Source organism: Lepus europaeus, chromosome 3 (genome assembly GCF_033115175.1).
Source record: "Lepus europaeus isolate LE1 chromosome 3, mLepTim1.pri, whole genome shotgun sequence".
Taxonomy (NCBI): domain Eukaryota; kingdom Metazoa; phylum Chordata; class Mammalia; order Lagomorpha; family Leporidae; genus Lepus; species Lepus europaeus.
This window is the reverse complement of record NC_084829.1, coordinates 109,376,495-109,404,133: the sequence shown is the minus strand read 5'-3', so window position 1 is coordinate 109,404,133 and position 27,639 is coordinate 109,376,495. Positions and strand designations below refer to the sequence as shown.

Below are 27,639 nucleotides of genomic sequence, written 5' to 3'. Positions count from 1 at the left end.
TGTGCCTCTGAGCACCTCCCCCTTTATCTGTGCCCGGCAGTCTCCCTTTGTAATCGGCGAGGGCGTCTCTTTCTCCTTTGTGCCGTTTTGGGCAGAGCCGTTTGGTGGTTGTTTGTGAACGGTCAGGAGCAAGTCCTCTGTCTGTGCAGCCCACGCTTCTCGGTGATCATCAAGGAGGCAGCAGATGGTCGCCCTCCGTGATTTTAAAGTGTGTCAACAGGAACTGCAGACTGCCATCAAACATCAAAAATATCATTTGGCTTCCTTGTCTAGCTTTGCTGGCGAAAGGAACTCCTGCGTCTGCATCATCTGGAGAACCGGGGACAGGCAGGTGCATGTGAAAACTGCCGCGTGCTGAAGTCTCCACTTCTCCCAGCCAAGGAGGGCACTCAGCCCCTTCGCACTGCCCCTCCCCGCCCTCCACGGCTCAGACACTATGCCAGGGTGGAGTGGGGAGGGGGTCGGTTTGAAAAAGCAGCCCCAAAGCAGTGCTCGTCTTCTGTGTGCATCCTCTCTGCCTTCCATTTCACCCAAACTCATAGCCAAAATACCAGCGTGACCAACCAGCTGCAGTGTCCGAGCAATGTCCCCAGACCCCATGCTGTCCCAAGCTGCCCAGCACACCGCGTGGCGTGAAGTCACCCAGACCCAGGCCCACGGCCCCTGCCTGTGCTCGGGATCGGCTCTGTGCTGAGCAGTACCCCAGACATCCATCTAGTCCTCGGGAGCAGCCTGCCGATGCTCCCGGAGCCTGCGCCCAGCTCTCTTCTTGCCTCCAGTTCTGGAGCCAAATCTGCAGACATGGAGTCCATTCCACTGGGGCCGTGAGTCACGGTTATTATTCTACTACAACTTCCTCTTTGGTTCTTAGCAAACTATTCTGGGAGGATCGTTGGAATCATTCAGAGCCATGGTGTTCTAGAAACCCAGAGGTCCTATCACCCCTCTGCACAGTCCACGTTTCAGGAAGGACGGTCCCCTTGTGATCCCAACGTTTCCTTCACAAGAGTAAAGGGACCAAAAAACCAACAGTTTCAAGAGCTGCTTCTTAATTTCACTCTTTTTCTAAATTTTTATAGTATTTATTTGAGAGACAAACAGAGCTCTCACCCCTTGATTCGCTGCCCCACGTGCCTGCGAGAGCTGGCACTGGGCTAGGCCAAAACCAGAAGCTAGGAACATGCTGTGGGTCTTCCATGTGAGTGGCGGGGACCATGCACTTGAGCCATCACCTGCTGCCTCCCAGGGTGTGCATCAGCAGCGAACTGGGATTGGTAAATAGAGCTGGGGCTCAAACCCAGATGCACCCGTATGGAATGTGGGGGTCCCAAACAGCGTCCAAACTGCTAGGCCAAATGCTCACCCCTAATTTTACTCTTTACTTTGGTGTTGCCAGTGAGAATTATCCTGGGTTATCACTTGTCACCAGTGCAAGGAGGGTAGTGGGGAAAGAGAAATGGCCCAGCACGTCCCCCCTGACCTTGTGGTTGTCCCACAGATGTTGAGAGGGAATGTCCCAGCCTGCTCTGTGTTATCCTCCACGTGGAGATCTAGCGCCCTTCCACAGTTCATCTCCCTACCTGCCGGTGCCTGGCTGCGAGACCCCAGGATTAGTGCCTCGGCTCCAGCCTCCTCCACCCATCCCAGCCAGCTGGGTTTACTTCCCCCTGGCTTAGATCACCATTATCCACTAATGGGCTCGCTCGCTCTCTCTCTCTCTTTCTCTCTCTCTCTCTCTCTCCCTCCCTCCCTCCCTCCCTCCCTCCCTCAGTTTGGGGGTTCCTTTAGAACTTTGCTCCCTCTTTCAATCGAAGTATTCCTTCCGTGGATTCAGCCCAGCCAGCCTGGAGATCCTTGCCTCCCTGTTCAGTCCTCATCCTGACAGCGAGTCAGGCCCAGCTTCTGGTCCTCGGTTCTGGTCCTCCTTGGCCTACCTTGTCTCTCTTGTGGCCCACCCTCAGTGGGACAGCTCTCCAACTCCACCTCAAACTCCCCAGCCACTGCCGAGCTGAAGTTTCACCTGGAACGTAATCCTGCCCCAGCGTATAATTCGTTTTTCATTTCTGTTTCTTTTTAAGAGTGATGCTAAGACCTTGTGGACTTGAAGCAGAAATTTCAATAGAATGTGTCACTAAGGATCAGTGAAAAACACACTGTCGTGTTCCTTCAGGAGTGTTTGGGATCTCTGGAACTCATTCCCTTGGCCTGGTGTAAAAATTCCAAATTTTGCTTTGCCATGTTTCGCTGGGTTTGAGGTCATTGTTTTGTTTGAATAACCGCAGTGTACCAGGTTGGGTCTCAGCGCTTTGATTTTGCTCCTTTCACAGGATATCCCGTCCTAGTCCCTGCCTAGGCACCGCCCCCTCCCCCTCCCCCCACCAGGGCCCTGCCCCATGTAATTGGCTTCCTGTTACAGCACAGTTCATGATTTCTTTTATTCCCCAGGGTAACTTTAAAGGGGAAGCACTGCACATTACCGAGTGCCAGATGCAATAGTTTGCAGGGCTCTGGGTGGCTCTTTGGTGACTGCTGCTAAAGCCAGCGCCTTTCCCCTTGAAAACGCTATGAGGGGTACAACTGGCACTCTTTGTAGCAAAGATGTGGCTGCTTTATTCTGTGCTGGCTCCACCTTTTCCCCTTTGGCCCTATGTTGTGACCTACAGGGCTGTTCTTAAGAGACAGTGGCGTGAGCCAGGCCCCCTGTCCCGGCCCCTGCTGGACCCTCCTGGCCTCAGGGAAAGCCGGGGGGTCAATGGGTCACACTGCATCGTTCCCACTCTCCCAGAAGCCTTCAGTCCTTGTTCACTTCCCCCTCTCCTCTCCCTTCTAAGCCTTCTTCCTCCTACAGCCAGTGCCACACGGGAGCTCCCTGCTGACTTTGCTGGAACCTCTTAGGGCAGGAGGTGACCTGTGCTCAGTTTTCCCAGGAGGCCTCATGCTGTGCTGGGGACTTAATGAACACGTAGTAAATCTTCAGTGATTGATTGATGAGTGCGGAGGGAGGGGAGAGGATGGGTCTTCATCTTCTTTGCCTCTCTTGGGGCTTGGCGAGCTTTGGCAACGCCAATGGCATTGGCCAGTGCAACTCAGTGCCTTTGTACTGTCGTCCTCATAAAACAACAGCTGTGACCAGGTAGCAGACTCTGGGCTGAGCCCTCTACATCTATGACTTGAGTAAGAATTCTCACCACAGCCTTACCAGGCACGCCTCACCCCTGACCTGCAGAGAAGGAGCCTGAGCCTTTGGGAGGTTTGAGCGGTCACTGGGCACATCCTGTGTGCAAGCTGAGGCCTGCCTGGCCCTGAAGCCCCTTCCCCAAATGATGGGGCTGACCCTTCCACTAGCGAGCATCCATGCCAGCTCAGCCCGCAGGTGGGCCCCTGCGTTGTCACTGAAAAGCATCCACTCCCTGCTTCCTGGGCCGCCTGGGTACATGTGGGGCAGCAGGTGCACAGGAGAATAGCTCTGTCTTCATTTGTGCCTTGGAAATGCCACTGCCGTCCTGTTAATTCAGGAAGATGCATAAAGTGCAGGAAGTTGCCAAGTCAAGTAAGAACTATTTCTGTTTGAGGCAGAGGTGAAAAGGCGCTTGTCTGGCCCCCGGGGACAGAGGGACTTCATTAACTAGAATGGGGGAGGGGGCAGGCTAGCCCCACGTAATGAATTTAGCCCGTCATCCTGTTTTTACTTAAAAACTGGGAGCATTCAGTCAGGCTTCCTACAGGAGACAGGGTTTCATTTCTAGTAACTCTAGGAGCGAAAAGCATCGTTAGGTTGTTACACCACTGCACTGTCCCTCTTCTCCTTGTGTTGAGTCTGATCAAGATGGGGGAAAGGAAGGGGGTTTCTCTGGCTGTCAGGGCATTGGATAAATTGCTGCCTGGTTGACCCTTCAGCCAGTTAAGCATCTATTGAGCAGTTGCTGTGTAACCAGCCTTAGGCAAGGCAGTGTGGAGCGGTGTAAGTGGTGTTAGACACCAGCTCCAGTCTCAGAGGATTTACGTTCCATTTAAGGAGATGGAAAGTAACACATGTACGAAGCAGGCGAGAGCCACGGAGGAGACACGGCCAGGGCAGAGAGAGCAAAGTGTGTAAGGGCTCGCACCTCCGTTCAGATCCCAGGCCCACCACTCCCACGGCTCCTTCGGCACGTCGTTTTACCTCCCTGTGTTGTTTTTTCATCTGTAAAACAGGTCCATGCTGCTGGCATCTTCCGCACACATGTAAAGCACCTCGTGTGATGCCTGGCACTTTTAGCACGCACTCAGGATCTGCTTGGCTATTTTGGTAGCTGTTACTAACGAGCATTCAACTGTGGGCTGTAGCCTTGTCTCTAGGTGCCCTGGAGAGATCAGCAGAGGCTGGAGCACTGCCACATGGCTTCATGGAGGAGGCAGGACTCACACTGAGTAGGCTTTAGCTAAGCAGATGGAAGGAGAGAAAGCATTTCAAACAAGCTCACAGAAAAGCAAGTAGCATCATGTCCGGTGCACGGTAACTATAGGAAAGTAGAAAGCAAGCTCAACTAGATTGACTGTGTTTGGCATCACACAAACCAAAGATGTGTGGGTCCTTGGAAACCAGTGGGGGTTGGAGGTCTGACCTGCGGCAGTAGGAAGCTGACGCTGTGGTTGGAGATGGATGGACATTGTGAACCTGCAGTTCACTGGTTGGCTGGAAGGACAATGAGCTGAAGGCAGGACACCAGGCAGGAGGATTTTACAGAGGTGATGACCCAAATCAGGTTTGGTAATGAGCTCGAACAGGAAAGGACAAGTTCGAGAGACGTGTCAGAGAGGAAGACGAGGCGGAGGTGAGGGATTAGCTCTGGGGAGAGCAGGAGATGGAGAGACCTCAGCCCACCTTCAGGTTTCTCACCTGGAAGCCTGGCAGAGTGGCCATGTTACCCCCAGGAGGGGTAGAAGGGGGACACCGAACAAAATAATTCCCTTTGTGTCCCAGAATATCAAAGTAAGACTTAACTTTGGAAGTCACTCATTGAGTGAAATGTTCCACATAGAGTAAGAATCTCCTTTGTAATTTTACTCACAGTAAAATAAATAAATGCATCATTGCAGTTGTGCTATTTGAGGCAAAGGCTTTGTCCTTTAGATGTTTGGAAATAAGGAACCAGGACTTGAAATGAGAGAGGACATCTGAGTGGGGTATCCAGCCCTGTTCACGTGGAGCTGATGGGCAGGGCTGGCCGTGGGAGAGGGTATGGCTCTAGGGAATAAGGAAGAAGGATCTGGGGCTCCTAAAATAAGAAAGTGAGAGAATAAAAAGGATCTGAGAAGGGTGGTGCTGTGGTATAGCAGGTTAAGCTGCCATCCGCGGTGCCAGCATCCCATATGGATGCCGGTTCAAGTCCCGGCCACTCCACTTCTGATCCAACTCCTTGCTGATGTGCCTGGGAAAGCAGCAGCAGGTGACCCAAGTATTTGGGCCTCTGCACCCACATGGGAGACCCTGAAGAGGCGTGTGGCTCCTGGCTTCAGACCAGCCCAGCTCCGGCCGTTGTGGCCATTTGGGGAGTGAACCACTGGGTGGAAGACCTCTCTCTGTAACTCTGCCTTTAAAATAAGTCTTTAAAAGGGGGAGGGAGGGCTTACAGTGAAGACAAAAGAAAGATTTGGGGAAAAGGGAAGTATGTTGGGAAAGAATAAACCCAGAAAGAATAATTAACTTACTTCTCATAGCAAGGCTTGGTCTTTTCACAGTGTTAGAGTGTGTGAAGTTTTACTTCTTTGTCCCTGAGATTGTCGGCATTATCCAAATGTGAGAAGTGTGCTAAAATAGCAGAAATGTGACAAGAGCCACTAGTTAAATAAACTTGGTGACAGAAGTGACAGCAGAAGCACAGTTTGCCCGATTGCTGTTTGCTAATAGAAACCCGTGGACCCTGAAGTGATGCTGTTCAAGAGTCTCGAGAAGTCAGGATGCTTTCCACGTGCTGTCTCACCACAAAGTGTCCTCCACGTGATGTGTGTTATCTTCTGTGTTAGGAAAGGAGAAGGGGTGAGGTGAGATGTCACAGCACCCCTGCCCGCAGCCCAGTGGCCTCCAGTCACCCTCAGGAGGGGATCTAGGGTCCCCAGAGGGGCTTCCAAAGCCCCACCATAAATCTGCCCTTGTCCCCAATGTATTATTCTTTTTTATTATTTAATTTATTTATTTGCGAGGCAAAGTTATAGACAGAGAGAGGGAGAGACAGAAAGATCTTCCTTCTACTGGTTCATTCCCTAAATGGCCACAACGGGTGGAGCTGCGCCGATCCAAAGCCAGGAGCCAGGAGTTTCTTCTGGGTCTCCCATGTGGGTGCAGGGGCCCAAGGACTTGGGCCATCTTCTACTGCTTTCCCAGGCCATAGCAGAGAGCTGGATTGGAAGAGGAGCAGCCAGGACACAAACTGGCACCCATATGGGATGCAGGCATCACAGACAGAGGCTTAGCCTACTGCACCACAGTGCTGGCCCCAGTGTATTATTCTTGATCGCACTTAACTGCAGCTGGCCATTTGTTTGTGCTAGCTCCTGCCCAGTGTAAGCTGCAAGCTCCATGAGAGTCAGGGACCAAGTACAGGGCCAGGCATGGGGGCAGGGGTGAGACTCCAGAGATGCGTGTAGTAGGAGGAGAGAGAAGAAACCAGCCCAGCAGTGGTGAGGATTTTTGTTGCTGATTTTTGTGAACAGACTTTGAAAGATGAATAAATCCACAGCCGCCTCCCCCCTCTCATTTGAAGTGTGGATGGTCATTAACCTCACTTCAAACGAGAAAGACCAGGGCCCTATGAGGTTGGAAAGATTGGTGTCCAGGTACCTGCTCTCTTCCCAGTCTGTTAGGAAAAGGATTTTCCCCTTGCTGTCACTGAACCCTCCCAAGGCCTCTTGTGACCTGTCATTCTACTTCCGGTCCCCAAGTGCAGCCTCACAAACCAGGACCCTTGTTCCTCACAGAGCCAAGGCTGGGGCTCCTCTGCCTCAGACAGAGCCATCTCAACCCTGAAGGGATTTGCAGTCCAAAGTCAGGGCTCTTTAAGTTTCATGAGTGCATGGCAGATGCTTCTCCATTGTAGGTGGCAATTGTTAGCCCCTTAAGAGGGCGTCAAGATGGTGACAGGGACACTGGTGCTGTCACCAAAGACAAAGGCCAAGAACTGATAGAAACTCCGTGAGGAACCATGGCTCTTTAGTCTGAAAGGGAAGGCTCTGCTCTCATTCACTCAGTACCTGGTTATCCGTGCCTTCAGAGCACGTGCCACTGGGCTCAGCACGGGGGATGCAGCGGCCATCCACGAAGGCAGGCTCCAGCCATTGAAGCCAGCATCTGTCTGCAGAGACAGCTCACCTGTTCATTGCACTTTAATCGTAACAGCTACAGACAGCGAGTTGCTCTGGCTGCACGAGCTAGGAAGCCTCCCCCAGACCTGTTGACCAGGAAAAAGTTCCCTGTGCAAGGAACCCTTAGGCTAAGAACAAAGGCAGGAATCCACCACGGGGACCAGGGGGTACAGCCTCTCCTGTGGCCCTGAAGCAGGTAGGAGCTTGGCACGTGCACAGCAACCACAGAAGGTCGATGGAGAGGTTGGGGCCATAGAGACAGAAGCAGAGGAGAGGAGGTCTGGGTTAGCAAGAAGAGGCCGGAGAAGCAGGTAGGGGCAGGCTGTGCATATGGATCCCGTTGTAAAGCTCTTGCAACAGTCCAGACAGTGATGGTGAGTGAGTGAGGTCTGGCATGAGGGTAGTAAGGATGAAGAGGACTAAACAAGGGTAAGGACCGAGCGGAATCTAACAGTGGGCTCGGTATGGAGAATGGCAGAGCAGGAGGGGCCAGGATCACTCAGCACGGATCCACTGAGCTCCTTCTGCAGGCAGGCACTGTGCAGATGTCTGCGTACAGAGACCAGACGTTGGCAGAGCATCCAGACCAGGATGGCTCTTGGGATCCTGGTGTCTTTTTGTTACCTCGTGGTGGTTTACAGAGGTGGCAAATACTGAAAAAAAAGCCCCGTGGTGGGGAAGACCCATTTTGAATGTTAAATGTGAGCGGTCGCTTGAGACATCCCAAGGGAGACACTGAGAAGATTGGTTATGCAAGTCAGGAAACCAGGGGGAGGTTCCATCGCTGAAGCCAAGAGCCCATGACCACTCCTGTCGCGTCTCTCGAACTTAGAAAAGAAGCAAGGTTGAGACGTATATTAGAAGTTATTTTTTTTTTTAATTTTTTGACAGGCAGAGTGGACAGTGAGAGAGAGACAGAGAGAAAGGTCTTCCTTTTTGCCGTTGGTTCACCCTCCAATGGCCGCCGCGGCTGGCACGCTGCGGCCGGCACACCGTGCTGATCTGATGGCAGGAGCCAGGTGCTTTATCCTGGTCTCCCACGGGGTGCAGAGCCCAAGCACTTGGGCCATCCTCCACTGCACTCCCTGGCCACAGCAGAGAGCTGGCCTGGAAGAGGGGCAACCAGGACAGAATCCAGTGCCCCGACCGGGACTAGAACCCGGTGTGCCGGCGCCGCAAGATGGAGGATTAGCCTAGTGAGCGGCGGCGCCGGCCAGAAGTTATTTTTTAAAGCACTGGTCTCTCCATGAAATGATTCAGCCTAAGCTAACTGGCCTTATATAATGCTCTAGGGAGTTTAATCACAAGTTTACTCTTACCTATATTTAGTCCAATGACTAAAGCCCAAATATACTCTCACCCAGTAGTTCGGTACATGAGCCCCAGTGACATTATCAAGTCAAGATTTCAGCCATGATTTTCCCTTGGGAGGTTGGTAAAATTTGCAAATATTACTTGGAGAACAATTCAATGGCAAAGATATTTCCGAGTTTATACATACTTCTTACGACCTTATGTATTGGCTTACGAGACTCAGGGAGCTGGTGTTTAGCCAGCTGGTGTTTACAGTGCCACATCCTACTTCAGAGTGCCTGGCTTGGATTCCTGACTGTGCTCTTGACTCCAGCTTCCTGCTAATGCAGACCAAGGGAGGCCACAGTGATGGCTCAAGTAATTGGGATTCCTGCCAGCTTGTAGGTGCCCTGGATTGAGTCCCTGGCTTCTGGATCCTGGATCCTATTACAAGCACTTGGGGGAGGGAACCAGCATCTCGTTCACCCTCTGTTGTCCATTCCTCCCTCTCAAATTAAACAAGAATTCTATTTCAGTAAGAAATGGAAAAGAGTGCTCTTTGTTTAAATTCATGTACATGTTGAACAAATACACGGAGTGTTGCAGTGCGCTCCAAAAATCAAGCGGCTCCGTGGCACCAGTGATGGTCACCTGCACAGCTTGCTGTCTTTCCGCCAGTAAAATGCAAAGGAGAGAAAATCGTGTTCACCTCTGAAGCCCGCATCCAGACAGGAGGATCTCAAGGGAGCACGAGTCAGCTAGATACGTAGCAAGACTAAGGGGATTGTAGTAGAGATCTCCTTGCATTTTCTTACTTTTTCTGAAAGTCCACACTGCTGAGAAGACAGTTGTGATCCTGACTTTATGCCTGCCATCGTATCTGTGAAAAAATATGAGGGTAGACCCTGTTTTCAAGAGAAAGGCAGGGGCCAGCACTACGCCATAATGAGTTAAGCCGCCACCTGCAGTGCTGGCATCCCGTGTGGGCACCAGTTCAAGTCCCAGCTGCTCCACTTCCGATCCAGCTCCCTGCTAATGCACCTGGGAAAGCAGCAGAGGATAGCCCAAGTGCTTGGACCCCTGCACCCACATTGGAGACCCAGAAGAAGCTTCTGGTTCCTGGCTTCAAAGTAGCTGTTTGGGGAGTGAACCAGCATATGAAGATTCTCTTCTCTCTCTCTCTCTCTCTCTCTCTCTCTCTCTCTCTCTCTCTCTCTCCCCCTCTGTCTCTGTCTCTGTCTCTCTGCCTCTCAAATAAAATAAAAATAAAGCTTTAAAAAGAGGGCGAGAGAAAGACAACATTTGCACCCAGAAAAATCTGTCTTTGCTCCCAGTCTTTGAGCTTCCCTAACCTCACCCAAGGAAAGAGGCCATTGCAGGCTCCAGCAGGGTGCTGCCTGAACTGGACAGCCATAAGGACACTGTCCACATAGATGTGGTTTTGCAGTGTGCAGCCTGCACAGCCGTTTGCAAAGACTCCTGCCAAGGACCAGTGCTTAGCTCTGCCCCGTTTAGAGCTACGTCTTGTACTGTCACGAGGTAGGGGATGGAGATAAAGGGGAATGGAGGTAATCAGAGGAGCAGAAGAATGAGCGTTAGTTCTTTCTGGTGGAGACCTCAGTGAATTGTTACTAGCTTGTCCCTGCTTTAATTTAGCCTTTTATCTTCCTTGAAAAGGAAAATATGAGTTATCTTTAGAGAAGACTCCTTTGTCAGAAGTGGCTGCTATTTTAAGACAGAAGAAAGGAAATAGGAGAGAAGCTGGACTAGCTCATTCATGCTTTTTGTCCCTGCAAATGCATAGTGAATGCTTGGTGTAAGTATACTTCTTATCTTCAAAAGGAAACTAGTATGGGGCTGGTGCTGTGCCATACGGTGTTAAGCCACCACCTGTGAGGCTGGCATCCCATATGGGCACCGGTTTGTGTCCTGGCTGCTCTACTTCCGATCCAGCTCCCTGCTAATGGCCTGGGAAAGCAACGGAAGATGGCCCAAGTGCTTAGGCCTCGGAGAAGCTCCTGGCTCCTGGCTTTGGCCTGGCCCAGCCCTAGCCATTGTGGCTATCTGAGGAGTGATCCAGCAAATGGAAGAGCTCACTCCGTCTCTCTCTGTCTCCCTGTGTGTGTGTGTAACTCTGACTTTCAAATAAATAATAAGTAAGTCTTTTTTAATAAGAAAGAAAAAAACGAATGAAAAATGAATCTTAAGCTCTCATTATGTAAGTCAAAGTCTATGGCTACAAATGATTTCTTGCCCATTATGTTCTGTATCCTTTGTTTACATGTTGACAAAGCGATATGCATATAATCCTTATTGTGGACTGTACAGTGAGAAAGTAACCACGCAGCCAAGTGCAGCTAACTTATATACTGACTTTTTTTTTTTCTTAAACCTGTCGTTTTGAAATCTCGGAAAATCCTAAATGACTTTTCCAAATTTAAAGAGTTTACCTTCAGTCACAGACACCTTCACCAGTGCCGCATGAGTCAAAAAATGGGAAGGAAGGCTCCCAAGTTTGACATTTCATTTGCAGAATTTGTCTGCTCAGTCGAGAAAAGAATTCCATCTTCTTCATAGAAAATCAGACACTTCCAACCATTTGACTCAAGAGACGGTTTAAATAGGAAGGAAGCCAATCTACCTTTAATTCTCTGAAGCAAGAGAGCTCTGCCATTTCAGACATGCAAAGCCAAGACACTGTGGCAAAAAATGTTCTACATGAAGGATCTCTGTGAGTGAGACCCCAGTGGAAAGAAGGGGCCATCAAAGAAGGAAGTACTTTGCTCTGAAGGGAGGAGAGAACTTCCACTTTGCTTATGGCCTTGTCTAAATACTGTCGGAGTTTGTGGATTCAAAAGGCTTCCTTAGCCTAGGCAGCTCCTGTCAAGAGCCTCCGGTGGTCACTGACACATAAGGGTGTTAATTGTTAAACTAACAACAGGAGTCACTGTGCAGTAACTCCATGCAGGACCTCTGTCCTCAATGAGTTTTATTATAAGAGTTAACTGTAAAACTAGTTCTCAAAACAGTTGTGCGTGTGTGCGTGTTTGCAAATTGTTGAAATCTTTACTTAGTATAGAGCTGGTCTTCTGTGTACAAAGTTAACTGAAAATGAATCTCAGTGGAGAAACAGGACTGGCAAGGGGAGAGGGAGGAGGAGTAGGGGTGGGAGGGTGGGTATGCTGGGAAGAATAGCTATATTCCTAAAGTTGTACTTACGAAATTTGTATTCCTTAAAAATTTTATAAAAAAAAAGCTCCAGCTGAGCTTTGGGCCAGGACAGTCTGTTCCAAACCCTGAGGCCAGCCCATCCCATTCATCCCATCCCAAAGCCCTGTGAACAGAAGGCTCCAGGAGAGCAAGTGGGAGAAGAGTGCTTAGAAGGAAACTTTAAAAGCAAAATGACTATTCAGAGAATACCAGGTCTTACGTGGAATCCTCCAGCACGAAAGGAAAGATATAAATAACAGTGCTTGCGAAACACAGCTAATTACAGATAGCTCAGTGCAGGAAAGCAGGAGAAATCTCGAGAGTTAACTTTCCTGCTCCGGGATTCGTGTGAGATGCCACATAATGAAATGGCTCGGGTTTTCTGTTGTTGTTGTTGTTGTTTTAATTTCATTTCACACTGGCACAGAGGAGATGGAGAGGAAAATTCTATTGCCAGGAAATGCCAGGGTAGATTTGCTGAAAATGTTATCATGCATTGTATTTAAAACAAAAAATCTAATCACTGCAATTTATCACCCCTCTGGTTATTAAAAACTTGCTAATTTAAAGGTTTTAATCATTTACCACTTTTGCACATGGTGGCTTTTCGCAGAAGTTATCATGAAAATTTCCGATTTTTGTCAGCCTTTCTATACCTTTTTTAGGCACTCCTAAACAGAATTAACTGCTTTAAACATATAATTGTGTTTGCATCTGTAATAAAAAATTCCATATGTTTTTCTGTTAGTTTGTTCAGTGAAATAGCAGGAATTGTTTTATAATTGCTTAGCTTAATGTATATGAGCCCGGGCCACTGAGTGTACTCCAATTCCCTGTATGTTCATCGCACATGGTAAAGAACAGGGTGGACCCCACCCTTCCCTCTGGTAGGGAGAAGATTCCTCTAATGATCAGAGAAATTTGAAAGACATGATTGCACTGATTCTGGCACAGATTTGCTCCTTGGTCTTGAAAAATAGGAAACCCATAAGATAGTCACTGAGGCAAGGCTACTCCGAAAAACAAATATTAGGGCTGGGCGTTGGTTGCAGCTGTTAAGTCACCTCTTGGGATGCCAGCATCCCATAGCAGAGTTTGGTTTGAGTCCTGGCTGCTCTGCTTCCAATCCATTTTCCTGCTGTTGGCATTCTGGGAGGCAGCAGGTGATGGCTCAGGTACTTGGGTCCCTGCCACCCACATGGGAGACCTGGATGGAGTTCTTGGTTCCTAGCACAGCCCTAGCTGTGGCCGGCATTTAGGGAGTAAACTAGCAGATGAAAGATTTCTCTCTTCCTCTCTCTCTCCCTCCCTCCCTCCCTCCCTTCCTCCCCCCTCCCTCTCTCCTTCTCTCCCTCTCTGCCTCTCTCCCTCACCTCTTTCTTTCTTTCTTTCTTTCTTTCTTTCTGGGACACTCTGCCTTTTCAAATAAGGTGAAAATAAATATGTTTAGAATTGTAAATAAAATAGCAAACGTTAAACAGGGCCCTCTCCAGCTGCCAGGAGAAAGGGAGGTAAGATCACATAGGGGAGAAAGGTGACTTTGGGAGGGAGAAGGTGTGGCATTAGGTAAGAAAGGAAGTGTGAGGAGGGAAGCAGCCCAAGGCAAAACCGCTCCTGCTCTGTGGGTGTGAGAGGCCTTGGGGAAACACAGCCCTGTTCAGCAGAGCACAGGAACACATCCAGTGTCTCCACCCTGGAAGCAGCATGGTGGACTGATCGGGCTCTTGTGCACCTCCTAAGAGCAAGCTCCGATCTTACATGCCAGAGAATTTGCGAGAGTAACACCGTGGTTTACTCCTCTGTGTCTTTAGTAAGGTAGCATTATTTCAAAGCCAAAGGAAAAAATGCATATATCGGTTCTCTAAGTCACAACTTTAGCTGTGCTCCGATGAAACCTATAGCACTCGGTGAAGTCAGAGATTCGAGTTCCGGAAACCAGAGCCGCAAGCCCCACCGCGCCCTGTCTTCATTGAGGTTCATGTGAAAGGAGTGTGAAGTCCACCTCTTTTATGGAAAAACCAAAATGAAACTGATGTGTTTAAGGTCACAGTGTCAGGACTAGACCCCTCGTCTCAGTCACAGTCCACTCCTGTCGCACTCTGCTAAACCTGCCCCGGGGCAATGTCTTCTCCTTTCCTTACCCCTGCTGCAAACCCCGTGTGCTGCTGTCCCCCTGATGAGTAACCATGTATCCGTTCCTGCAGGCGCCAAGTTCCCCATCAAGTGGACGGCCCCCGAAGCCGCCCTGTATGGGAGATTCACGATCAAGTCTGACGTGTGGTCTTTTGGAATCTTACTCACAGAGCTGGTCACCAAAGGGAGAGTGCCATACCCAGGTAAGAGCAGGACCCGTGGATACGGGCCTCTGATGGGGGTGCTTTCTCAGCCCCAACCCCACCTTCTAACCAGAGAGCCGCAGCACCAGGAGCAGACAAGCAGCCACCAGGAACCGTGTGCTGGCTTTGATATAATTAGCAGCCCGGGTGAAGTCGGCGGAGGGGCTCTCTCCACTCTCAGTAGGAGCCCATGTCTGTGACTCCCGGAGCAGAAAGGTCACCGGCACAGCCTCCGCCCAAACAGAAGGAGAAAAGCCCCCGCTGCTCTGTGGTTACCCTGCAGCAGTGACCCGCGGAGCAGAGCTGTCAGGGAGATGCCAGGACCTGCTCTGTCTGCAGGCCCCGGCTCCAGATGGCCAAAGGGACCGAGAGGCACGCGTGAATTGCACTTGAGAAACTCTCACTGCCTGTTGCTGAGCAGGCAAGATGGGGGAGAACAAAAGCCGGTGGGATATAAAGAACTGGAGATCGTTAGCGCTTGGAATTTTCCTGGGTTATCAGATTCCGTGCTCTGCAAAGAAACCTCTGGTTTAGCTTCTCCTCTATGCTTAAATTCATTAATTTAGGCAGATGGGGGCGTGAAGGACACTCGTGCCATTTCACCTCTACGCTTTAGTGGTCACAGCGCAGGCACGATCTACTTTCTGAAATGTTAAGGACATATTTTTCAGTTACTGCTGAGTGAAGGAAGCACGTAGCTCCCCCTCACCCCCTGCCTAAAAAAGGAGCTAAAAAGGAAAAAAAAAAAAAAGGCGATGGAAACGATAGGAGAGATTAATGAGGAATGTAGGTCTCTTGCAAATCCTGGGTTTGTAATCGTATCTCGGCAGTCAGAGGAGCCAGCCAGAGCAGATTAATTTGTAATCCCTTTGTTCCTCTTTTATGATGGTTTCTGGTCATCTTCAGAGAACGCGGAGGAGCGCGTGGAAAGAGGATGTCTTTCTGGGCTACCGCAGCCCCAGGACTCCTGGAAGAGCGGGACTGGCACCGAGACAAAATTGACAAAATCCCCGGCCCTGCAGTGCCGCACAGGGCGCCGGCCCCACGGCTGCCGCAGCGCCGGCGGGAGGGGCTGGAGGCCGCGTGGGTGTTTTTGATTCGCTTCTGGAGAGCAGAAAATGTGCAGGGCTCTCGGGGGTTTTGAAGATGCGAAGGCACCTCCTTTTTTTTTTTTTTTTTAATCGTCTGCATTTTGAACTAATCCCTTTCTGATCTCCCCTGGTCAGTCGTTGTGTTAAATGCCATTGGGAGAATGGGGGAAGTTCAAGGTTGTTTTGCGGTTCTGTGAAGCCTTCCCCTTCCAGGAATCCAAAGGCGCTTTGTTGGTGGGGGTGGGGTGGGGGTGGGGGCTGGGGGTGTCACACGGAAGCCAATACAGAAGGGCTGGAGGTAGAAGCTGCAGGAAAAGAAGGCAGGTGTCTGTTTGGGTTTTAGCGTTGAGGAAAGTGGCTTCACTTTACAACTTAGCCAAGCGTTCCTTCGTCCAGCGTGGCTTCAGTAAGGGCGGGCTGTGCCAGGCGTCTTGTCCTGCCTGGGAAATGGTACAGCTAGGATGCCCATACTGCCAACAAGAACCTGGAGGGGTTTCTGCCATGGGCAGACGAGGCTCCTCCCCGGGAGCTGGAGAGAGTAGTGAACACATCTATCAGTTCAGTCCCAGCAACCCTGGCACTTACAGACAGACAGGAAAGAGAGGCATCAGACCTGGGGAGAAATCAGCCAGGTTTGGTCACTCATTTGTTGTAGTTGGAGATGATCCTTAAGTGGTAGACAGCTTGAATGTCTCCATGGTGGTCCCCAACTTGCCTCTTAAGATTGGAGCCAGGCCGGCGCCACAGCTCACTAGGCTAATCCTCCGCCTTGCGGCGCCGGCACACCGGGTTCTAGTCCCAGTCGGGGTGCCGGATTCTGTCCCGGTTGCCCCTCTTCCAGGCCAGCTCTCTGCTATGGCCCAGGAGTGCAGTGGAGGATGGCCCAAGTCCTTGGGCCCTGCACCCGCATGGGAGACCAGGAGAAGCACTTGGCTCCTGACTTTGGATCAGTGCGGTGCGCCAGACGCAGCGTGCCGGCCACTGCGGCCATTGGAGGGTGAACCAACGGCAAAGGAAGACCTTTCTCTCTGTCTCTCTCTCTCTCACTGTCCACTCTGCCTGTCAAAAAAAAAAAAAAAAAGATTGGAGCCAGAGGCACTCGCGTGGGGACACCTGCATACAATGGATCTGCGTGCAGCTGGCCTAGGAATCTGCCGTGAGAACTGCACCAGGCTGGCTGCGCACAGTGGTGCGAGGGAGCCACTGCTGCTGTACAGGGACTTTCATGGCAGCCTCTGGCTCTGCAGGGGTGTGGAGAGAGGGCTGTGTGCCAGGAAGGCCAGGAAAGCAGGTGAGGAAGAGGGCAGAGCCCCATCTGGCAGGTGGGAGGCACCAAGACCTGGGAGGAGGAGGGGCTGATTCCAGGAGCCTCAGGGCCGGATAAGGTGAGGCGTGAGGTGCCTGGGGGTGCAACAGGAAAGGTAGGCTGTGGCCAGGGGATACCTCATTGCACTGCCCCAAGACTGGTGACCAAGACTCTGGGGCAGCAGGGGAGCGACACCCGTGCAAAACCACAGATGACTATTCCGGGGTCTGTTCTCCTTGCCACCGGGGTGTCCTGGCTTTGTTTGTTAGCACAGCTATAAGCATATTTAACTGGACTCCTGAATGTAACAGGTGTTTCTAGAGGGAGAAGCTTTTACAAAGGGTTCTAGTTACAGGATTATCACCCTAATGAAGGAGAACAGTTCCAAAGGAACAAGCAGTTTCCCAAAGCCTCATCCAGGTGTCTCTGTGAAAGGAAGGACCTCGCTCTACCTTCTCACCGGTGGTTGTGTGGCCACGTCTGTCAGCGTGGGCCCAGGGATCGTTTCTCACCCCTCCTGCCCTGAGCCTGAGCCTGTTAGTCCTAGCCCAGGACAGACCACCATCTCTGTCCATAATGACATCCATCCTACATTTTTTTTTTTTGGACAGGCAGAGTGGATAGAGAAAGAGAGACAGAGAGAAAGGTCTTCCTTTTTGCCGTTGGTTCACCATCCAATGGCCGCTGCAGCCGGCGCATCGTGCTGATCCGAAGAGAGGAGCCAGGTGCTTCTCCTGGTCTCCCACGCAGGTACAAGGCCCAAGGACTTGGGCCATCCTCCACTGCCTTCCCGGGCCATAGCAGAGAGCTGGCCTGGAAGAGGGGCAACCGGGATAGAATCTGGCACCCCAACAGGGACTAGAACCTGGTGTGCCGGCGCTGCAAGGCGGAGGATTAGCCTGTTAAGCCACGGCGCCGGCCTATGCTACATTTTTTTACATTTTAATTTACTTATCTGAGAAGCAAAGCATCAGGGAGACAGCTATAGACTGACTGACAGAACTCCCATCTGCTGGGTCTTTCCCCAAATGCCCACAACTACTGGCACTGAGTTGGGCTGAAGCCAGGGCTGAGAATTCAATCCAGGTCTCCCACATGCATGCAGGGGCCCAAGTACTTGAGCCTTCACCAACTGCCTTCCAGGGTCTGCATTAGCAGGAAGCTAGAGTCAGGAGCCAGAGCCAGGAATCGTACCAGGTACTCCAATGTAGGATGTCTGCTTCTTAACCACTAGGCCAAACACTCCCATTCTACAGGTGATAGTTTCTTGGTTGGCTAGAATGTATTTTCAAGGTATTAGGTGCCTGACAGTAGCCTTCTGCCACCTTTAAACTCACAGGAGAGGTACCTGGCTGCTAGGTGAGAATGAGGTGGGGAAGGAAGATGTGGCTTGAAAGGAAGTTTCATGAAAAGCTCCTAGCTGTTGTTGCCCAGCACTGGAGACAGTCCAGAAATGGACCTCAGAGAAGGAACGAGCACGGAAGATGTGAGATGTGACCAAATGAAGGGGAAGTAGATTAGGAGACAATAAAACCTCGGATCAGTTGGTTAGTTAGCGAGGTTTGTGAGAGGAATGGATAAAAGAGAAGAGAGGGACATCTCAGACTGGAAGAGAGCCTTGAAGCCGAGCAGCGAATACTGACTTGTGAGGCCGAGGAGAGCAGGCAGGCAGTGAGGAGGAGCCGCGCCCCTGACCACAGGGGAAGGTTGCTTCCAAGGCATGGCACAAAGATGGACACGGATCGAAGGTTGGCTCCGTGCACCTGTTGCCTGCCAGCGGCCTGACCTGATGTGTTCTCAGCATCGCGGTCTAGCTTGCTTTTCTGTACGCCGGGATTCAAACCGTTCCTTCCATCAAGATTAGCAGTGACTTTATACTGATGGATCATTGTATATAAGAAATCAAAACACTTGAGTAAAAGCAGTTTTCTGGGCTTGAGGCATAAAAAGCATGATATTTTTGCCTTCAAAACGTCTCACATCTGTCTCTTCTCTGCCTTTACCTCCACTGCCCATGTCAGGCTGTCGTCCACTTGTGTGGTGACCTCTTTGTGGGACTTCTGCCTCCCATGCACCACCGCCATCCTGTCCCTGTCTCTAGCACCGGCAGAGTAACCATCCTCAAACATGGACTGAGTTATGTCAGGCTGCTAGCTGAAGACACCGAGGGCTTTCCTTTGCCTTCCAGATAAACTCCGGAAGCTTAATTTTGCGTAGTCGTTCATCAGCCTTTTCCTCGGGTCTCTTCACGTGTCTATTAAACGCCTACTGTATGCCAAGTACTGTCCCAGGGCACCAGCGCTCTAGCGGTAAACCAACAGATGAAAATTCCTGTCTTCACGAACTTTCATTCTTCTTGAAGGAAACACAACAAAGATAAATACGCGAAATATGTTGAATGTTGGCTGCTGGTGATGAGTAGAGAGAAAATGAAACGGGGAAGGGAGACAGACTGTTAGGAGTGGGTGGCAAAGGGGGCCCTGCCTGGGAAGCTGCTGTGTGAGTACAGAACTGAACCAAGGGAGGCTGGAGCTGGGGGAGAGGGGGGTGTTGGTGGTGATAGGCAGAGCCTTCCCACAGAAAGAAGGGCGAGTGGCAGGTGCATCACCAGAGGACAGTGTTGCTGGAGTGGAGGGAGCAGGAGGTACAAGGGGCCCCGGAGCAGATCCAATAGGGCCTTCCCAGGTCATTATTAGGTCTTTAGCTTTTACAACTTAGCAAGGTGGACTGTGGACAGGAGACGTGATCTGACTTACGGTTTCTCTCTCACCACCCCAGCCCACCACATGCGAGAGATGTTTCATGAGCATGCAAGTGTCTCGCCTTGGCTCCCCGTCTGCCTCAGAGACTTTCAAAGGTCTCCTGGGAGAGGCCTTCCTCACCTCCAGACCCCAGGGGTTGCCCCTCGGCTTGCTGCAGTTCGCTCTGCTCCTTGTCTGTCGGAGCGCCCCTTTAGGTCTTAGTCTTTCCCCCAGTAGCTCTGCGTGCCCTGAGAGGGAAGGCAGCTGCCTCTGTGTATTCCCAGTGCCCAGCGCCATGTCTGACCCCTAGGAGTCTCTCTGTAAGGATTGGCAAGAGAAAGAGTCACCAAAAAAAAGGTCCATGAGATGTGGGAAGATGTTCAGGTCTGCCCCCATGGCCTGCAAAGCCTTGTCTCTGTCCCATCATCATCACATGGAGGTGGACTGTGTCCTGCAGCCTCAAGGTGGCCCCCGGCTGCAAAGCTGTTCTGGGAAACTGACCCGTGAGCCGTGGAAGCATCAGGTCCCTGCACCGCACACGGCAGAGTGCCCCAGCCATCCTGTGCCCTTGCTCGGAACTGGACACCTGCCATGGGTGTTTGGCAGGCTCTGGCGGAGCAGGACAGTTTTCTGAAGCAGACCACACTTATCACCAGTCACCCAGCAAGTGACAGCTGCCGGACTGGCCTGCACGCAGCCAGTCACTTGATAATGACTTCAGGGGGCCAGGGCAGTTTATGAAACTAGGAGTGCCTTCGTCACAGAGAGACCAGTCCCACCTCACTCCTCCCTGAGCCCCGAACCACAGGCACAAATCCCTCTATGCTCAGCCTGCGCACACCGGCAGGAAGGCATTCGTCATGGCCTGGGAGGAGGGTGGGGAGCAAGATGAAACCTCTCACCCCAGCCGAGGACGCAGGGTCCCCTGCCTTCGCTGGGGCTTTGTCTGAGCTCGCAGTGTTGGAGAAGGAATCCAGCCTGGATGCCCAGGGGTCACACAGCCACCGCCCCTATAAGGTTTCGCTTGGCCGGTGTGACCCATGAGCAGACGGCGTGGGCATCGCATTCTGCCCCCGCCTTCCCAGCTGTGAGGGATCCCAGCCCCTCCTAACGGCCGCTCAGCCTCTCTTACACGTCTCCATTGCTGGGACAAAGGGGCCCTTTATGATACTGCGTCATCAGCTGTGAATAACCTTCGCGTGTTGCGGCACCGAGTACCCATCATTTCTGTATTTATTACTGCGTTAGGCTTAATAAACACAGCTGCCCTGGGCTGTCCGGTCGGATGGGCAGAGAGAAACAAAACGAATCCTCCTCGTGCCCTCCCGAGATCACTTCTTCATCTCCAGCCATACTCTTTGATCAGCGGTGCACTGCCTAGAATTCTTACTTTGATCCTATCTGCAGACCTAACTTGCAGCCTCCTGGTTATTGCCCTCTGATAACCAGAGCGCGCAGGCGGCTGATCACGCGGGCACTCGCCTTGGCGCAGGCTGTGCTGAGCAAGCACCATGAGCTCACCCCCTCCTTCCCCGCGGCACTAGCGCAGCACCCCGCAGCAGCCCAGTAAGCAAGAGGGGCTTTTACAGTGCTTGACCGAGCGGCGAGGGGAGCCGCAGAAGGAGGCCAGATACACAGAATCCTTTGATTTTCCTCTCCGTTTGCAAAGGTGATTTGGATATCTGATAACCTAAACACCCGCCCCATCAGTATTTAATTGTTCACAAGGCATAAAAATCTGGGCTCTTGCAACCCAAAGCTAGATGCCGGTGCAGACCTGAACAGGGAATGGCTCTTACCTCTGGCTGTACAGAGAGGGTCTCTCTGAGATCCATACTGGGATGTATCTTAGAGATCCATCTTAGGTCACATAAGACAGTTTTTATCAAGCAGCTGAAAGCACAGTGAACATTGAGAGTACTGTTTCTTAAAAAAAAAAAAAAAAAGATTATTTATTTGAAAAGCAGAGTTACAGAGAGACAGAGAGAGGTCTTCCATCCACTGGTTCACTCCCCCAATGGCCACAACGGCTGGAGCTGTGCCAATCCAAATCCAGGATCCAGGAGCTTCTTCCAGGTCTCCCACACCGGTGCAGAGGCCCAAGCACCTGGACCATCTTCTGCTACTTTCCCAGGCCATAGCAGAGAGCTAGCTCAGAAGTGGAGCAGCCGGATTCAAACCTGTGCCCATATGGGATGCTGATACCACAGGCTGTGACTTCACCCACCATGCCACAGGACCGGCTTTGAGGTTATTGTTTGACAAATGGAGAAACTGAGCCCAGGGGAAGTCAAGTCCCCCGCGACCAATGCATATGTTTCAGTGTTCCTCCAATGAAAGCAATTTTTATTTCCTCCCTAAAAGAAGGGAGGGGGGGGGGACCTGATGAGTTCACGGACAGCTCAGAAAAGAGCAATTTCCCTAAAATGTGCCATCACACCATGTCTTCAAATCTCTGTGAAAACCATCCCCGGCACCGTCTCCCCAGCCTGTCCACTTTCTCAGAAGCACAGCAGGGCCGGCACTGGCTCGGTGGTGTAGCAGGTAAAGCTCCACCTGTGATGCTGGTATCCCATATAGGTGCCAATTTGAGTCCCGGCTGCTCCGCTTCTGATCCAGCTCCCTGCTAATGGTCTGGGAAAACAATGGAAGATGGCCCAAATCCTTGGGCCCCTGCACCCATGTGAGAGACCCAGAAGAGGCTCCTGGCCCATCTTCAACCTGGCCCAGCCCTGGCCAATGCGGCCATCTGGAGAGTGAACCAGCAGATGGAAGATCTCTCTTCCTGTGTCTCTCTGTCACTCTGCCTTTCTAATAAATCTTAAAAAAAAAAAAAAAAAGTACAATTAAGCCCTCTTCTCTCTAAGATCTCCATGTCCCCAAGTCTCTCTCCTGAGTGTCCTGGGACCCAGGGACCTGTATCGCCTTCCCATTGGCTCCCCTGCACTCCCCAGTGTTAGGCAAAGCCAACACCTTGGGGGAAAGTGGCTAAAAGAGAGGAAGTCATGGTTTTCCTTCCAACCAAAGTGTGATAGCATTTAAAAAAAAAAAAAAAAAAGAAAAGAAAAAATGGGCCCATCTTTAGAGTAGTGTGAAGAATAAAATCCATTTGGCTGAAATACAAATTCTTGAAGTGATGCCATTTCCAAAGTTCTTATAGCTGAGGACATTATGTTTCCAAATATTACACAACTCATTTATTGCACTATTGTTGTTACACACAGGCTTGGCCTTGCTGAGTGGGTATTTCTTCATGGTCACAGGGTACCCCGTGTAGGTGCCAGGTCCGCAGGTCAGCCTGTGTGGGTTCTGGCGCGTGGATGTTGGAAAAGAGCAAGTCCCGTTCCAGTTGTCATTGTCAGCCAAGTACCGTGTCAGATAGCCCACTCTTCTGGCAGGGCTGCCATTGGTGTGTTCCTACTTGGCCCCATGCATGGAATTGCTTACATAAGCTCAGCTCTCCCCCACCCCTGCTTGCAGAGATCTGGGCAGAAGAAAGCAGGAGAAGAGAAAGAGGAGGTGAGGGGAAGCGGAGAGGGGTGCAGACAGGAAAGGAAGTGGAGAGCGCATGGGCGTGGTCACAGCTCCATTCCCCCCCACACCCCGGCAGCCGCAGCTGAGGCTTCAGCGTGCTCTGTGAAGTTCAAGTGGCCTTATCTGCTGTGTGTGTGAAGCTCGGGCTGAGCACTGGAAAAAGGAGCTCGACCCAAGCGGCCAATTAAACTTTCCGTTGGCAGAGATTGAATTAAGAATTTTAAAAAAGTGAACTCTTGCTATTTGAGTAGTTTGTTTTTTAATGAAATGAAACGTTTACAGACATCAGCTCCACAGAGCAATAGCAGAGTGAGTGATTAATTCAACCCCACCATGCCGTTTGGACAGTTTCACAGTCAGACTAAAGCCTTCGGAGGCATTGGTGTCGGGGGTGGGGGTGGGGTGGGTGGGTGGTGGGAGCCACCTGCAGAAGGGCCTTTCACACTTCTGAGAGTCTGGTCTTTCCTCCAGCTTCTCTGGGCTCCTGGCAGCGATGGCAAGAAAGGAGTTCCTGCAGGGTCAGGATCTGTGGTTCCTGAAACATCAGGAATCCAGGACTGGACTAGAACGTGTGGTACAGCGAACACTGGGGAAGCCGCCGGTGACATGTGACTGCACTTTCTTCCTAACCCTTCCAGGCTGGCTGGGCAGTGAAGCCGCTGTCGCTCATGCCAGGGCTGCCCAGCCAAAACCCCTGGGACCAGATGTGCCTGGTGTTACGCCACACCCCAGGACAGTCTGGGGGACCAACAGCTATCTGCACTCTCATGGAGGCAGTAACCGGCCTCTCTCCAGGTCGGGTTCTGATGAGGTCAGTGAGATCAGTTTGGTGCCCAGGAAGCTGCACAAAAGTTCTGGTATTCAAAGGTTGCTGGGGTTGGGCCCTGAGGACAGGCAGGTGCAGGGACATCATGTCCCCTGCTCTATCTGCAGAGAGGACTGCTGGGAAAGGCTGCCTTGTGCCCTCCGAGCAGCTGTGGGTTCCTGAGGTGGGGGTGGGGGTGGGGGTGCTTCCAGCTCCCTCCCACCCCTGAGTTCTCAGCAGTCAGAGGATTTGAGCCCAGGATATACGCAGCTGGTGTCCCTACCCTGGAGCACCCACCTGCAGACGACGCCTGGAGAGGCGAGAGCCACGGGTGACTGTCTCAGAACGAGCGGTCGGCCTGACATGTGCGTGAGGTCATTTCACAGTTAATTAAAGCAAAGGGCTGCATCAATGGAAAGATTTTATCACTTTGAGAAATGGCATGGCAGAGAATTAGAAAGCCTCGTAAAAGGGTTTGGACAAGCAGGTGACTGACAGGGCCATGGTTGAGAGCCAGGAGCCAGGCAGCTCCAAAAGTAACAGTGCAGCCAGGGAAAGTGGCGACCGATCCAAAAAGCCCAGGGAGCAGATGCGCTTTGGGGCCAGCACCCTGTGCTCTGACCACGCTGGCGAGGCTGTAGCCAGCAGCCCTGCCGCCTCCTGCAGACTGGAGCCAGCTCCATGCATAGGTTGTGTTGTCCTGCTGGTCAGAACCCTGAGCGGTGGGGGAAGAATTCCAGGTTTCCCTATGGTCTTGGAAGCCGATTCTTGCTTCTGTAAATTAACCAAGTCAAACATTGGGGAAGACTCCAGAGTGTAGGCTCAAGGCCAAGGAGCAGCCAGAGCAGGCGAGGTTTTGGTGAAGAGATGGCAGAAGCGCTAACAGCGAAAGGCAAAGGAAAGCTAGAGAGGGCTGCCCACAGCAGTCAGGACAGGGGTCACGGCATTCAATGTGGTCTCCCACCATGGCTTCCGCTGCTGCTGCTGCTACTGCCGCCTCTGCCACCATGCAGCCTGCCAGGCGGCTCCCCAGAGGGTCAAAGAGGTGTCACATGATAGATGGCCTGGCTGAGGTCTTCAGAAACACCCTGCCTCCCCGTCAAAGTCACCAACCCTGAGTGCAGTGTGGAGTCAGCAGGCCAGATGGTACCCAGCCATGCTGGCAGGAGGGCCGAGCCAGAACACGGGGAAATGAACTGGTGAAGTTCCTGAACAGAGCCCAGAGCTGCTGTCAGCGAGGGGCAGTGTGCCCTCCTTGGGGGTGGGGGTGGGGGGGGGTTGTCTGCTTTATGCATACATTCGTATCAACTTCCTTGAAATGTCACTTACTTACAATGAAAGTCAACAGTGTTAAGAATCCAATCCAGGGCGTCTTGACAAACATAAACATTCACAGCACCAGGTACAGGGCCCATAACAGGAGACAACAGACCGTCACCCAGGGGCTGGGCCTGTCTCCCAGCCTGTCTTTGTTTTGTACATGTTTGAAAGTTGGAGGGGGGGGGGAGGGAGAGAGAGAGAGAGATAGTATGCAGCCCACAAAACCACACATATTAAATATTTACTCTCTGACCCTTTGCAGAGAGTTTGCTGGCCCCAAATAGAGCATCTCCATCACCCCTCTGGACCCTTCTCGTGCCTTCCTGCCCTCCTCCCTGGCACCCACTGATGCACTTTCTTTCCACCACACAGTTTTGCCCCTTCTAGAATGTTAGAGAAATGCAGTCATCAGTACGTTGCCTTTTGTGGTTTCTTGTGCTCAGATCTGCATTCCTTCCCAGCGGCGTGGTGTCCCGCAGAGGGCAGGGTCCCGAGGCTGGGTGAGGTGGCTCCCGGTGGGAGGAGGGGGCGTGCGGGGCCTGCAGCCCGGGAGGCGCCCGCTCTCACTGCCCCTGTCTTCGCAGGCATGAACAACCGGGAGGTGCTGGAGCAGGTGGAACGCGGCTACAGGATGCCCTGCCCGCAGGACTGCCCCATCTCTCTGCACGAGCTCATGATCCACTGCTGGAAAAAGGACCCCGAGGAGCGCCCCACTTTTGAGTACTTGCAGAGCTTCCTGGAAGACTACTTTACGGCCACAGAGCCCCAGTATCAGCCTGGTGAAAACCTCTAAGACCCAGGTCTGCAGAGAGAGGCCTTGTCCCAGAGGCTTCCCCCTCCCTCCCCCTTAGCTTTCAATTCTGTAGCCAGCTGCCCCAGCAGGCGCAGGATCAGATTGCATGTGACTCCGAGGCTGACGAACTTCCATGGCCCTCATTAATGACACTTGTCCCCACATCCGAACCTCCTCTGTGAAGCATACGAGACAGAACCTTGTTAATTCTCAGACTTTGGAAAATGCATTGTATCGATGTCATGTAAAAGGCCAAACCTCTGTTCAGTGTAAATAGTTACTCCAGTGCCAACAATCCTAGTGCTTTCCTTTTTTTAAAATGCAAATCCTATGTGATTTTAACTCTGTCCTCACCTGATTCAACTAAAAAAAAAAAGTATTATTTTCCAAAAGTGGCCTCTTTGTCTAAAACAATAAAATTTTTTTTCATGTTTTAACAAAAACCAATCGGGGCAGGTGTTTGGGTTTTTTTGTTCTTTTTTATAAATACGAATATATAATGTATGTCCCTGTACATATACCATGTGGGTGCTAATGTAAGACCATGGCCAGCACGGGACCCACAGCTGCAGGACCCACAGGGAGGATCTGACTACACAATCAGCATCGAAAAGAACTGATATTCTAAAGGCCAGTGGTCTCATTCTTTTGGATTTGGCAAAGCATGTTCTTTTTGTTTTTTCTTCACTTGGATTGTGCTTTTTTCCTTCACGACTACCCCTGTACATGGACGTTACCTTGGCTCTTTTTAAGATGCCCCGAGCTGAATTCGCAAGTTCCGTTACTGGTATTTGCTTCAACTCACTGCGATTTTTTTTTTTCCCTTGAAACTGAAAAGTGAGCTTATTTAAACAAACAGCCAATACTACTAAGGGAACTGGAAGACGGATACCACACAGACTTCTTGTATAAAAATATGAATGCTGAAATGTTTTGAATGTTTTTTTTTTAATTTAATAAAACTTGTAACCACATGTAAATGGTCTAAAACCCATAGCGTTGTAGTGAAGACAACCTGCTCAACTTTCTCATGCAACTAAAACTTACGGGAAAGACAAGGGTGGGGGTGTTGCATTTTCTGTTGTGAAAGAGCGAGCAAACCATCCTGCCCTGGCTAACGAATGACTTCCTGCGAGTCCGAGGTTCTCCAGTGGAATGACTATGCACTAGTTTACATCTCGTGGGGATGCACAGAAAAAAGTATGCCATTTTCAGTTGCTGTTTGTACCAACCTTGAACTCCGTATGTTTCACAACAACAAATCGAAACTCCTATTTCTATTGAGTCTTTAATACTGAATAGCAACTCTGAAGTCCTAATTCCTCTTTTTGTTATGGTTTATTTGTGAGTTCACATTTTTAAATTGTTTAACTTTCTTAATTTAGTAATTAAAAAGAGAGCATTTTACATTTGAATAATATTTTTGGTTCATTTGTTTAAATCACAGAGGGTACTCAGTAGTTCTGTGGCTTGTCTGTCCCACAGCAGATGCTAAGATGTCACCTGGTGGATCTGTCGCATGTGCAATGATTGCCCGGTGACAGAAACATTCAGAACATCTGGAGAGTCCCCCCACCACCACCATCTGAAAGGCTAGCCAACCATCTAGCTAACTCAGAGGTTTGTTACAGGCAAGACTGGGCAGACCTTAATGTTTTAATGTAGCAGATGTTTTCTCTAACTGGAACTTGCTGTGTCTCACTGGTAGGAGAGAGAGACTCACGCACATCCTGGAACCAATATATGTGTACTTCCCTTTGTCCCTCCACTTCTGTAAGGACGTGGCTAGGTGGCTCCGTGTCCTGCTGGATTCCAGGGCAGTGCAAGGAGCCGACGGCACTGACAGTCCTGACAGTCTGGGCCAGCAGC

The 27,639-nt window shown here is 51.1% G+C and overlaps 1 protein-coding gene across 1 annotated transcript in view; it reads left to right on the top strand.

Moving 5' to 3' along the window:
- Positions 1-26,217, top strand: part of FYN (FYN proto-oncogene, Src family tyrosine kinase) — a 218,190-nt gene extending 191,973 nt beyond the window's left edge. Inside the window, exons 13-14 of the mRNA XM_062186626.1 lie at positions 14,049-14,180; positions 25,562-26,217. Coding sequence (XP_062042610.1) covers positions 14,049-14,180; positions 25,562-25,770 — 341 coding nt within the window. The 3' untranslated portion in view covers positions 25,771-26,217. The remainder of the gene's footprint in view (positions 1-14,048; positions 14,181-25,561) is intronic.
- The last annotated feature ends 1,422 nt before the right edge of the window (positions 26,218-27,639 follow it).